The sequence below is a fragment of the Daktulosphaira vitifoliae genome, unplaced genomic scaffold (genome assembly GCF_025091365.1).
Source record: "Daktulosphaira vitifoliae isolate Bord-2020 unplaced genomic scaffold, ASM2509136v1 Scaffold_1, whole genome shotgun sequence".
Classification (NCBI taxonomy): Eukaryota; Metazoa; Arthropoda; class Insecta; order Hemiptera; family Phylloxeridae; genus Daktulosphaira; species Daktulosphaira vitifoliae.
In genome coordinates, this window is record NW_026099572.1 from 66020062 (window position 1) to 66034565 (window position 14504).

The following is a 14504-nucleotide window of genomic DNA, read 5'->3' on the forward strand; positions in this document are numbered from 1 at the left end:
AATCGAGTTTTAGAATATAAATATGTTATAATAGTCAATAGCATATTCAGGAGGGTTAGGTGTTTTATTTCCCCCCTTGAAATGATAAATTTGGATTTTTTTTTCTTAATGAATGAAAACACCCTTTTTAATCATTACGGATATATTAATTGTTACGATTAAAAACAATGATTCATCACAATAAGAAAAATATATTTTATTTTAGTTAACATTTTATGAGAACGAGAAATATTAATAGCCTTTAAAATTATTATTTAAATCAATCAATCTTATGATTCTTCAAATTAAACATTGAAAATTGACTATTTTAGTTTGAATAAATTAAACCGAACTTATTAAGTGAAAAAATGGAGGGAAATTTAGTTATATAAAAAGATAAGAAAACAAATTTGTTTATAATAGAAAATAAGTGATAAAACACTAGCTATATGTTTAATGACTACTATTTACTTCAATCTTCCATTACGAGGCTAAGTTATTAAAGAAACACTAATGATTTTATATTTTTACATTTTGAGGAGGTACATTTTTAAAACTCTAATTTCAAGATCTTTCTGGATAAAATGATGCAAAAATGGAAATTGAAATATACTTAATTAATGATATCTATAAGAAATCTTTAATTAATACCTGCAAAGCAAAAAACTAACTTATAATTTTAGAATTCTTTATTAAATGGAAAAAATGAAATTTTAGTCGTTGTTAGAAATAAACATAGAACTTATCTAAAACATTACATTATTTAGTGTTCATTAAAAAAGTTTTTCTAATCGTTTAGTAGAATTATATACGGTTAAATAAAAAATATAGTACCAAATTTAATTTAATTAAATTTAACTAAAATAAAACCAATAAACGTATTATAGGACATATTTATTTAAAAAAATTACAATAATAACAAAAATTGATTATTTATTAGTAATAAATTATTACAATAATCATAGGAACAGAATAATTAAGATATTCATGGTTTTCAATTCACTTGCTGAATCTTAAAGCAATTGCTAATATTTATCTAAATGCTACTGTACACAATGGTAAAAATTAATACAAATTATATAAATAGAGTGTGAGTAATAGCTCAATGGATAATTTTCGACAAATATCCACAATTAGAAAAACAATTTAATAGACATTGGCGACTAGATAAATTGTAGTTAGTTAATAGTTGACTTAATCGGATTCATCTTCGTTGTTATCTAAAAGATTTGTACACGAACGGGCTTTGATTGATCTAAAAAAGATGTATACTATTAAAAATAATAAAACTTAATCTAAAGCTAAATAAATAATTATTTTATTATTTATACTAGAAAATTATTTTCCGTAAATTTCAGTGAACATAATTTCTTTTATTTTAAATATTTCTTATGAAACAATATTAACTTACTCGTTGGGTGTTTTATATCTTCGACAAACGTGAAGAGCAATAGAACCACTTTTAAATGATTTAAACAATGTTATGGCTTCCGAATGAGTCAGATCATGACAAAAAGTACCGTTAACTGCTAAAATTTCGTCCCCTGCAATCATCGTTAATAATACATTTTTAACAAAGAATCCTTTTCATTTATATTCATAAAGTCAGAAAGTGAATGTTACAAATAACATACCTGGTTTTAGTCTGCCGTCATCAGCTGCTTGTCCATTGTCCAAAATACTTTTAATAAAAATTCCCATCGCACCTTTAGGCGAATCCTTTCCGCCAACAATTGTGAAGCCTAAACCTTTTTTTCCTGGACCTTTTTCTAATACAAACGTGTGAAATTTGCACACTATTGTTTTAGGTCGTCTCGGTAATGTACAAAATGTTACGCAATCAGGCCCAACATATGTAGCGTCGCTATCTCCTTTAAGGTATACTTTGGTGACATTCTTCTTATTTAAAGACTGTGGTCTTGAAGGTGTCGGAGGTGTTACACAAACTGTTGTATGGAAATTTCTATTATATTTTTGTAACGTATTAGAACAGTTTAATTCATTATTCTCATAATCCACCAACGTTTCAGGTAATCTCGTCTTAGTTTTTTGTTGATATTTTGATTGATTGGATCTCCGTGAAGCTATTACTAATGTAACTGGACTACTGCCATCGTTAAGAATTTTATCAGCTTCAGATGAGTTAACTCCAATCAAACGATGACCGTTTACACAGATGATATGATCACCAACCTTTAAATCGCTTGTTCTAAAAAAAAAAACATTCACTTAATTTCAACTATGTAAAATATTTTATAAGTTCATTAAATATTTAATTTATAATTAAAAAATTTTATTTGTCATTTGTGTAGCTTTAATAGCAAAATATCGCAGTATATACTTACTGGCCGGCTATTCCACCTCGAACAACGTTTATAACTTCATAACCGAAACTACCTCCAGATTGAACTTCTTTAATTTGTACACCAAGAATTTGTTTTGGATGATTTTTATGTAAGTGAATTGTTCTATAATCCCAGTAATCACAGGTCGAATTTTCCCTGGAAGATAAATTTGTAGTAACTGAATTGCCATCGGAAGGTAAACTAAGTGCATAGTTTCGTTTTATAACATATTGAGATGCACTCCTGAAGTTTCGATCTGGATTACTTAAATCAGGAGACGGAGTAGTCGATTCATTAGGCGGATCATTAATAAGTATCCCACTGTCATCATCTTCGGGTGCTGTAGTTTTGTCTGTTGGCAGTTCAGTAAGGCGTTTTCGGAATTCTTCTAATCCCGGCAATGCTCCATAAGAAAGACTTCGTAGTTTAACCTAAATCCAAATAGAATAATTTTTATACTAAATATATAGTATAAAAGGGTGCTACTTATTTTACGAATTTGTTCATTCTTCTAAGTGCCTACATTTTTATTGATCTTATTAATACAAAAATTATAACTGTAAAATTTGAATCAAATCCGATATAGTTCATACGTGATTAAAGTTCTAATTTTATTGATTTTTTAAAATCACTATTTATTATTGTCAATAACTTTTTGAATATTGAAAATTCAAAATAAATATTAGAAAACAATAATGTATAAAATATAATAGTTGTCTACAAATTTTTTTTCTCTATTTTCGGCTAAAACTAATATTTAATGCTCAAGAAGCAAAAACCCAAATAATATAATAAAAAGTCTAAAAATTCACATAATTTCGACTTTCATAAAAATTTTACTTTATTTTTATAGGTGACTCAATTAATATAATTTTAGTTACTTTATTTTTATATATCTGAATTTTAATTTATAAAATATGTTATTTTAAACTAGGGCTATTTTTATTTTTTGTTAAATATAGTGTCAACTACTTTAATCGGTGTCTTCAAATTATCAACTAATTTAGTTAGCTCTAGTAAATTATTGTGCATTTAGAAAATTTAAAAAAATGGGAAAACTTTAGCAAATATTAAAATCTTAAAATCGTTTTAAAAAGGTTAAAAATGATTTAAAAATAATAAGATTTGAAATTCTGGTTCAAATTAACCAGTTATTTTCTATGTTGGATCATTTTTTAATCTATTAAAAAATGTATGTAAACATTTAAAAATATAAAATTAGTATCTTTAATAGGAATAAGAGTTTTTTTATATTAAAAAATATCAAATAATTTTTTTTTTTTATTATTATTTAAGAGAAATTTAGCGGCCATCATAAATATAACTTTTTATTGAGCCATCTTAAAAAAAATAAAGTTAGAGCTAAATTCATCATCATTATCACCATAGACTCTATCCCATTTATTTGAACTCGGCTCTACCTTAGCGATTTGACCGATTTTTACGTCAGCTAGACAATCGGCACCTGTCGCAACTTCATTATAGCTAAGGGAACCAATATGTGGACTAATTATGTGTCACTATTAAAGTTCCTGTTTAGTCATCCGTCAGGAATTCAACAACTAAACATCAGCTCAAATGCGGCCATTGAATGATCTACTGCACCACACTACGCTCATATAGCTAAATTCATATATAGGTCAAATAATAACACTAAAAAAATTCTATTGAGGAATTTGATCTTCCTATGACCCTGTATGTTATAAGTTACATATAGAGTGTTCAGTAAGTAAGGAAACTGATTTCTATTGTTCTAATTGTTTGTAACAATTTACCTGTTTCCTTACTTATTTAATACGCTGTATATTACTTAATTTAAAATCCTACTAAAAATATATTCATTCAGATTTAATTGTTTTTAATATTACTCTAACAAAATGTTTAAGTACACTGACTTACGAGCCCTGTCAAATAATAAGTTTAAGAAATGTTTTTGACGAATTCGATTTTTCTTATCAATTTTTGTGATCATTAATAATATTAGGGTATCATCTAAATTAATTTTGGTTAATACAATTTTTTAAACTATATTAAACGTTTTTTGGCGGTGAATCATTTAGTTAACTACCAAATTTTCATACGTAATATATTTTAAAACATATCGTAATGAATATACAAATGAATAGTTAGTCAAAGTAAAAAAAAAAAACAGTTGATTATAATTTCTTATCAACAATATTAGTTGTAATTATTATTTTTAGATCGTTTAAAAAACATTGAAGTATATGTAAGCTTGTGAATTACTATTATTAAAAATACCTTATTTCTTGGGGGTGGTTCTTCAACTGCTGAAGAGCTATTTTCATTTTGGGAATGAGCTTTATTAGGCGAATTTTTATAAAGTTTCGCTAAAAATCTTTGAGTGGATGACTTAAGGTATTTATCTGATAAAGATTTTAATCTGCTTGGCTTAGTTTCTTCTTCATTTTTTTCCGTGAGATTCCCTTTGTATATTGAGTCATCATGACTATTGTTGCTGGTAGCTGTAGGTTTAAAGTGTGTTAGACCTGTATGCTTGATTTGATCCAATAGCGGATTTCGTTTTTCTTTAATTTGTTGTCTAGTTCGTACGTTTTGCACTCGAATAGTGCGGTCTCGTACATTATAACAGCTGACATCTCCATTACAGTCTATACTCTCTAGTCTTGTCGCAGAAGTATCTAAAACAAGTTTTTAAATATACTTAATATTAATTATATTATTTTACAAAAAATTATAAAATATGTAAAAGTAGAATACGTTTTTAAATTTTTTTATTTTGTTAAAGTAAACTTAAAAATAATTATTTAAGTATGTGTACATTTTAAATGAAATATAATAATATTATCGTAGAGCTAATAAATATAACCTGTATATATTGCAAAAGTAAAACGAGGAATAATAATGAAACTGTGAATTTTTAGAATCACAAATTATAACAAAATATATTATATTTTAAATCTTATAATACAATAAAAATGATAGATTAAATTTATTCGAAGACACTATTATAGAGGACAGTGTTTTATTGTCACTAAAGTCATATTTTATCAAACGTATAGTATAAAGTATGACTAATTTTTTAATATGTTCAGTTAACAGTTTTTCAAATTCAGTTTGAAACATGCGCTAATTATTTATTTTTATTCAAAATAGAATAATAGTTTTTCTTTTATTATCTATGTATAAGTAAACGGAAAATATTTATAGCATTAATTCGTAATATTGTGTTATGGACTACATTTTTAGATCCAATCCTTGTAGATTTAAGAAACGCACTTTTCAATTCACGAATGCAAAAATTTAAAACATGATCCACTTATGTTTACATTTTATTTTTAATAATTTTGTGCACATAAACCATTAATAAAAACCATAGTGAACATTTATTATCTTAGTTTTAAGCGATTTTCAATATATAAATTATTTCTTGGGCAAAAATATTAAAAACTCATCACTTAATAAGTCAAGAATAAAATTCTAAAAAACAATTCGAACACATTGAAAAAATGTTTCAATTAAAACGTAGTTATGATAAAATACATATTGTACATACAAAATTTCAATTTTTTTTAATTTCAATGCGAAGCTGGAAAGGTATTTTAATATTACAATAAAAAAGTAAATTAGATTATATATAAGGAATTCATTATGTTAAAAATAAGAAAATTTTAAAACCAATAAAGCCACGGTATATTTTTTGTATACAGGGTAATATTAAATTTAAAAAAAAAATAATTTATTTAAAAAACATAAGCAAAACAAGATCTTTGTGCAAGGAAAGGTCAAAAAAAAAAAATTGATTTGAGTTTTCAATATCTTGCTTTTTTTTGTTCAAGTGAAACTAGGAGAACTTATTCTACCAGTTGGAGAAGGATATTAAAGAGATAAAGTAAATTGACCCTCCTAAACTTTTTTTATACTTTGATATTTTAATATATAAAACGTCCATAGGAGATTGAACATTTTAGTTTTTGTTCCAAGATCTGTTATTATTAATAATAAATTTTATACGCTCTCATTTTGTTTGGAATGTTTTCCTTATTATTATTATTATTTTGGCTCGTATGAAATTCTTACATTATAATCGATTAAGTTTATCAATTTTGTGACAATTTTCCTGTGGATCCTCCCTGCTTGCAATTTACGCTTATTATTCTGAAAGAGTCCTAAATATTAGATCAAACAATGACCAAGTCGACTCGGGCTGTAGTTCTGCCTGTGTTTAAAAATAATATAAATAGGTCCACTTTTCAAAAGTATTTAAAAAAAATTACAAACTATTTTTTCTATTTGTATTTATAATTATATCAATAAAAACAATATTACTGTGTTCTTATACACGTAGTTTAACTATAACCATCTAATATAAGAAATCTACTTTAGGTAAAATTGCCAAAACTACAAGAATTCCAAAAATATCAGATATAAGGCATAGCCAGCAACATGAACTAGGAAGTTGGAAATAATTTTAAATTTTAAAACTCTTCTTTCTGTCTGAAAATGTAGGATAAAAATGTTTTTCTTAAAAAAATTATTTACCGATTTTTAGTATTGCTGAACCCGCTTCCCATTTTTCACTCAATTAATCATCAAAAAATATAAATTCTTATACTAAAATAATACGTATTAAATATTACAATAACTAATATACCAAAAAAAAATTTGATTAAACGCTCGAAAATCTATTTCAAAGTAAATTATAAGCTGTTTGAGGTCAAAAACAAATTATACTACAGGTTATCCGCATTCCTAAATGATGCCGTATAATGAATTACCTTAATGGACATAACATCATAAAAATGTGATTTAGCGCAGTAATCACCAATCGAATTTGACTTTCTATTCGTTAGTTCATTGAACAAGGTGGAAATAAAATTATGAAGTAAAAGTTTCACGCTGATTATAATTTTCATTAATATTATAATTGTATAGAGCTTATTAATAGATAATTGATTGGGTTGGCTCTAAAAATAAAATACAAGTGGATAGTTTTGAACAAGTTTAGGATAATAAAATTTGATCAGTTAACCTATTTAAAAAAAATTTCTATATCTAGAAAAGGATTAAAACTCAAATGTAAATAAATTCTACGAATTAACATATTTTTAAGTGCCATTTAAGTGTAGGACAGGAATTCATACAATAAACAAAAAATACTCTAATCAACCGAAAAACAAATATCAAGAAAATTAATTAAAAGCAGGAAGTCATTTTAATAAAAACAGTGAATATCTAACAAAAACAAATTTTAAAAGTTTAAAAATCTAAAAAGCATTACCTTTGTAAATTTTTAGATTAATACACTAATTTATTATTAGCGGATTATTAAAATGTCAACGTTTTATAAATTTGTTAATTTTTAAACATGTGAATAAAATTTTAAAAATTAATCGCCGTGTATTGGGAAAAAAATTGCAAGAGATACTAAAATTTATATTATAAATTTACAATCTCTTTACTAGATGTTGGCCATGCCATCCAATAGAATTTTTAAGATATTTTCACTTCTACCTACAACATTGTATATTGTTCGTCTATTATATGACCTAATTTCCAATCTGACGAATGTTTCAATACGTTAATATAAAATTAGTAAATGTGTTTAAGTAAAGAAGATTAATTTTATAGATACGAAATAATGTATAAGTTCGTATTTTCAAGTTAGTCATGGATTCTCAATATATAGAAACATAAAAATACAAATATTAATTATTAATATTTATTAAATAGTTTGTAAGCATTGAGATTCTATTTTTTTTAATTTTCTTACATATAAAGAATTATAAAAAAATCAATAAGAAATTTTTTACTTTGTCCCTTTTAATAATTAAAAGAGTAGAAGAAAACATTTTTTTTTTGGTTTTAAGCTAATTAATATAACGGAAGAACCTCGGTAAGTTATTGATTGAAATCATGCTGACTGAAAAAAAATCACTAGACTTTGACCTGATATTTTTTTTTAATTTCACATTCTCATACGTCAAAACAAGTGTCAATTAGAAATTTCTTTCTACCTTAAAGATATAATTCATCTTTTTAATCGATAAGTTTATTGCTTTTTCTAGCCCTAGGCTTGCACAACACAAACGCGTAATAGATATTCAATAAATGCAACACTTATGTATTTACTTAAGAGTGTGTATATGATGATATTTTTTAAAATATCGTTGATCTTTTAATAGGATATTATGTTATTTTATCGAAATTTTCGTAATCTAGAAAAATATTGGATTTAATGATAAACCAAGATTTAATAAATATACTTTATGAAAGCGACAAACAGATGGCATGTAGTGAGTAATTTAAGGGAAAGCAGAGAATTAAGTAATGCTAAATGACTTACGTATTGATAGCTACAATAGCCTATAAGGATTTACACCTAAGTATTTATTTGGAATTCTACTGTACACAAAACAATATATAAGGTAATGAAAGAACAATAATGTGAAAATTTTGAGATAAAATTTCGACATTAAAAACTATTTGTTTTTAATTTGATTTACCGTTATTTTCATTTAAGTTTCCTATCAATAAATGTAGTAATTGTACCATTATCATTACATATGAAATTGAAAGTTATAAAATAAATTAAATTTAATAGTGTTACTAACCTAGTCTAGATCTTCTGGGTCCTTGAGGTATTTGATAATATCTTCCGGCAGAATAGTCTGGTACTCCTGTTTCATGATTTCTAATTGGTGATAAACTTAGTAAACGAGGCGATGCATCTTCGCCATTTTTATGAAACCACTTCATCCTTCACATGAAGTATTTTTCTAAAATGAAAATAAAATATCTAGTTAAAAATACACAGTTACATCAAGAATTGGGTTCAACAACTTTAGCGCTTTTAAAATTAAAAAATGATGATGATAATAAAATAAAAACTATTTTAAATTGAATAATAACTTTCTGACATCAGAAACTTAATATAGAATTTGAAATCGAAATGTTTTCTATATTTTTAATAATACAAGTTTATAAAATTAAGTCTACAAACGTTATTAGTTTTAATGTTGATGACGAAGTTGTGTCGCATGCATATACATTAAGCCTCTAGTTATTTTGTGCAGATGTTTTCCAAGCACATCAATTAATAATGCACAATAAATATTACCTATGATGAATAAAATATCTATTTTATAAAAAAACAAATAAATATATATACTAAAATAGATATCTTATTCAATACTTGTTATTAAAAAATGTATAATAAAATATTATTAACGTTAGTATCATAATTTTATTAAACAGATTATAAATAAATCGCCAAAAAAATGAAACAGTTCTAAACCATATTAATTAAAAGGAGATAAAAACATCTATAAAATACTTAAAAAACAAGATAGAAAGAAAAATATATAAGCAAGAAGAACAAAGGAAATTACAGTAGTTAGATATTTAGTATCGTAGACTTCTATCTATTTGAAAGACCACACAGATCTTAGTTTTAAGTTTAACTTTCAAAATTATTAAAATAAATAACAAAGTTGTGTCTCAATATGTATATAATTAAATTTGTACGTCTACTGCTTAGGTCATTTTTAATAACAATCTCGACGTAATTATTTTTAATAAGTAGTAAACCTCACTAGATATTATCAAGAATTTGACATATAAACTAGTAATGAATAATATAACAGCATATACCATAAAGAGAACCATATGTCAAAATGTATACAAATGAAGATTCATATTCACGAGTCTAATCAAACACAGATGGTCATGAATATTGCTGTCGTAAAAATAATGAGGAAAACATATTTTTTATTGATTATGTATTAATTAAATATTGTATCACACGTCAACTAATTTTGTTTACAAAAGATAATCAAATGTTCACTTCAGTTATGAATGTATACATACATAATTTAGCATAACTGAATATCAATCAACAAAAAACATATTTCTACAATTTTTTTTAGTATCAATTAATCCGAAATAGTTAAATTTATTTTTATAAAAAAATATCATAAGCTTTGTTTAATCTGTTCAGCGATTTAAAATGAATCACCTATATAGGTGTTCAGCAAGAGCGTGTTTCTATTGTTCTAATCGTTTGTAACAATTGACCAGTTTCGAACATATTATAGTTGCCCAATATGCAGTTTTACTGTAATGAAAATATCTAAATTAGAAGATAATTCATAAAATTATTATTTTCTTATTATTGTTTAATTTTATTATTATAGTTATTATTATTTATTCTAACATTAAAATAATATCCTATCAAAAAACTATTTAAAGAATACAAAATTAGTGTACATGAAAATTAGACAAAAAAAAAAAAATCATCTTTGATTTTTTTAATATTCTTAAAAACCATAGGCAAAAGAGGTAGAGTGTAATCAAAATAAAATAAGTACTGCATGTAATTCTAAAAATATATAGAAATTTATTATTTATTTCATTTTCTAAAATTTCATGGGGTTAGATTTAGCAAGTTTAAAAAAAATAATCTTTGAATTTATTAGCGTATACATTTAGCATACTATGATATAAATATTATGATCACAAAAAAGGAAGGTTTAAAAATGTCAACACTAAGAGAAAATAAATATTTCTATGTTTTTTCAAGAACGGTTTCTTAATGTACTAACTCCTTCGAAAAATATATAGTAAGCTAAACAGAACGATTAATTCTTTTTTTAATAGTAAAGGTACCCTAATGTGTTTTCATTCTGAAGAACTTACTAGTTATTTATAATTTAAAAATTTTTATATCATTTCGAAAGTCAATTTTTTTAAATATTTTTCATGGGTATAAATAGAAATTAGCAGACTAAAGTCCTATAATTTTTCGAGACCTATTTAATGTCGCACTAAGTAGAAGATATTTAATATTGATCAAAAAAAAAAAAAAACAATATCATTTGATTTTTGATCAAAATGAAGAGCTTGCTCTTATTTGCAGAAGAGAAAACTTTGAAAATGTGAAATACTTTTGCGTAATCATAAAAATAAGCCACCTAGAATCAAATTATTTTATACTATAACAAATTAAAATTGTAAATGTTGTGTTTAATATTTTTACATGTTTAATTTACTTTTTAAAGCTTGGTTGACATTTTTTACGACTTTTAAATATTTTTTAATTTTATTATATGTAAAATCCAACGGCGTAGTTATGGTTTTATGCTAGGGAGGATAACACAAGAGAATTTTTCACTACCCCCTCTAAATAAAAAAAATTGTATCTTTATAATGTTAACAATTTTATTCTGGAGGTATCTATCCCAAACATCCCCCCATAACTACGCCACTAGTAAAATTCATCTATTTTGTTGCTCTCTCAAAATTATAATTATTGTTTAACACGTTATTTTAATTATATTTTCAGCTAAATGTCTATTTATTTTTATTTATGACATCTCGAATATATTTTAAACATAATATAAAATGAAATATTAAGTAACCATCTATAAAATTTACCAAAATCTAACAACCATGACGTCAAGGAGCTAATTACTAGCTAAAGGGGCTAAGCCCTTAAGCACTCACTAGATGTTCGAACTGTCGAATAGTAGGTTACGCCAATGCATATTCGTATGTATAAATTATATAATTATTTAATTAATAAAATTAACATGCATTAAAGTTATATCGAAAGCAAAAAAAAGTGTATTGTTTCAAAATAAAATAATTTAACATGCATTTATTTTCAACTAAACCGTCTTTCCAAATATGTATTATTGTTTTCTTGTTTAGTTGTTTTGACAAAAAATAAGAAAACGTTTACAATTGAACAAAATTTAAAGGATATTGAAAAAATGTGATTAGCTCATGATTTTAATTAAAACTAAAAAAATGAAAGAAGTACAGTTATGTGGATAAGATATTTAAAAACACCTGCGTCATTAAAAAAAAACTACTACTAGCTAATAATTAGCTAATATAAACATACTCTTAATTATTAAGAGTACGTTTATTTTCTATTAAATCTAAGACATCACAAAAACAGTTTATGACGACGATTGTCTTTTGCATTGTCACTTGTTTACTATTGTAAAATAACATTATGATAATATATTAACGTTATCACTAAGATAAAATTCAATTTACATAGATATGTCTATTTTAAAAAATTATTTACGAGATTCACATTACCCCAGAATTATTAGAAATTTTCTACTTCTAATATGTGATTCTATTATTATTAACAGAATTATTCAGATTTGTAATAAGTGTTATGTGATACTAGTAAATATTATTTATAGTACCAGCGTTAGAATTTACAAAACTTCAGACAAATAATAACCTCTGGGCACAAAAGAAACCAACAATTTACTTTAGAAAAAAACAAAACAAACTATGAATTTTTATAAATCTCTTTTTGGATAAAACTCTCGAATAATTTTTAGGTTGTGGTCATTTAACATGTGAGAACTCTGATGAATTTGAGTTAAAAGAAATTAATTTTGAAAAAATAATTAAAAAAAAAAACATGGTACTTCAATTTCAATAAGATCATTATTAGCAATAATAATAATTCAGCAATTACACTTGGTAGTGTTATAAATGTATAAATATATATTACCAATGTATGCTCGCGTTTATGTACATAAAAAGGGCTGGAAATACGTTATGTTGCTAGGATATGCAGGTGTAAACCAAAAATAATAATACTAATTCAAGCAACTGGTGCTATGTTCCTTCAAGTAAAACAATGATGTTCGTTATGATAAAATAATGAATAGGTTCTAATATGAATAACAATGAATACTTAATTTGTGTTTTCATTTGCTTGATTGTAATATAAATATTTATAACTGTCAATAGATTATAAATAATATTCGATACGTACAGCTATTTTTTTACTAACTAATGAAGTGCCTGGTATTACCGTTACAAAAAATATTGATTATTGAAATATATAAAATTTGAAACTATTGGTTCATAAACATCCTCAAGTATTTATTTATTTCCCTGGCTACTTTCATAAGAAACAAATCGAGGGTCTAAGATTAAATGATCATTTTATCAATTTTTATACTTTTTTGAAGAGCAAAATTAAATTTTCATTTTCCATTTAGGTTAATGAAAAAATATTATTTTTCTTAAAAATTTAATGACATTTAATGTTACTGAAGGTACAACGTTTTTACGTTAAAAAATATTTCATATATTGGTTAAAATAGACTAATAATCGAAAAATCCCAATTTTGGTTAATGTTCTTTTTATTCTAGACTCATGAAATAAGTGTTGTCATGGTTTTTGTGGAAAATATGCTCCAACTTCTTATTTTATTGACTCATTTATATTTGTTGCATAAAAGCCTACTAAGTTAAAACGTCATAAAATGATGTCATGTTTGTGTAAAAAACAAAATTATTTACTAGGTACTCAGTTCGAATAATATCTCAAATGAAAAACAAAAATATTCACGACTTTAGCCTTTTTTGAAATAAATAACATACTGAAATTTAAATAATTATTTTACATTTTTTCAGCAATTATGTATTTTCTTTTGTTACTTACTATCAATGATATAATTGCAATTAGATAAATGGTTTCCAATTTCCTCATTCCTGGTGCCCATATGATAATAAATATCTAATAATTATAAAAGAAATAAATAACAAAGAACAACAATAGGTACTATTGTTTTGAGTACTTCATTAATAAAATCAAATTATAACATCACACATGATGGATAACTCATGGTCACCATTAGTACACACAATAAAAAATCCTACAATACAATATCATAACTTTTATCGTTAAAATTTTATGACATATATTGTATTTAAAACCACTCATTTAGAAAATACTTAGTTTTATTCGATTATAAACGACAAATGTGTATAAACTATTGAAACAGGGAATTGATATAATAATATTTGTTGTTTATAATAGGATTATATATTATAGTATATTACTGAAAAATAAATAAATCAAATTGTTGTATTTGGATATTAGTACACATAAAAAACATTTAATTATTATTTAGTTGAAGATGGTAAAATAGATAAACTGAAAGTAATTAAAATATACATAAAAATAATCCAAAACTCACCAAGTTATTGACATCAACTACAATATTATTTAATCACAGTTGTTGAGTATTTTATCATAAGTTTTAATGTATTCCCCAAAACCAAAATGTGGAAATATCACTTACGATTTGACGAGAGAAAAATTACTATTACACATACACGTACAGACACAATGATAACACAAAACTGACTAACGTGCAT

At 24.6% G+C, this 14504-nt stretch overlaps 1 protein-coding gene across 2 annotated transcripts; it reads right to left on the bottom strand.

Moving 5' to 3' along the window:
- Positions 1–895: 895 nt before the first annotated feature.
- On the bottom strand, positions 896–14504 carry LOC126896426 (PDZ domain-containing protein 2-like). 2 transcript variants are annotated; one of them, XM_050669204.1, is made up of 8 exons: positions 14324–14504; positions 13786–13860; positions 8918–9082; positions 4584–4984; positions 2325–2755; positions 1614–2188; positions 1391–1523; positions 896–1234 (listed from the first exon to the last, which is right to left on the bottom strand). In XM_050669204.1, the coding sequence occupies exons 3-8, from the start codon at positions 9060–9062 to the stop codon at positions 1174–1176; spliced, it is 1746 nt and encodes a 581-aa protein (XP_050525161.1). In that variant the 5' UTR covers positions 9063–9082; positions 13786–13860; positions 14324–14504; the 3' UTR covers positions 896–1173. The 2 variants fall into 2 exon arrangements, with proteins under 2 accessions (XP_050525161.1, XP_050525160.1); XM_050669203.1 differs by lacking the exon at positions 13786–13860.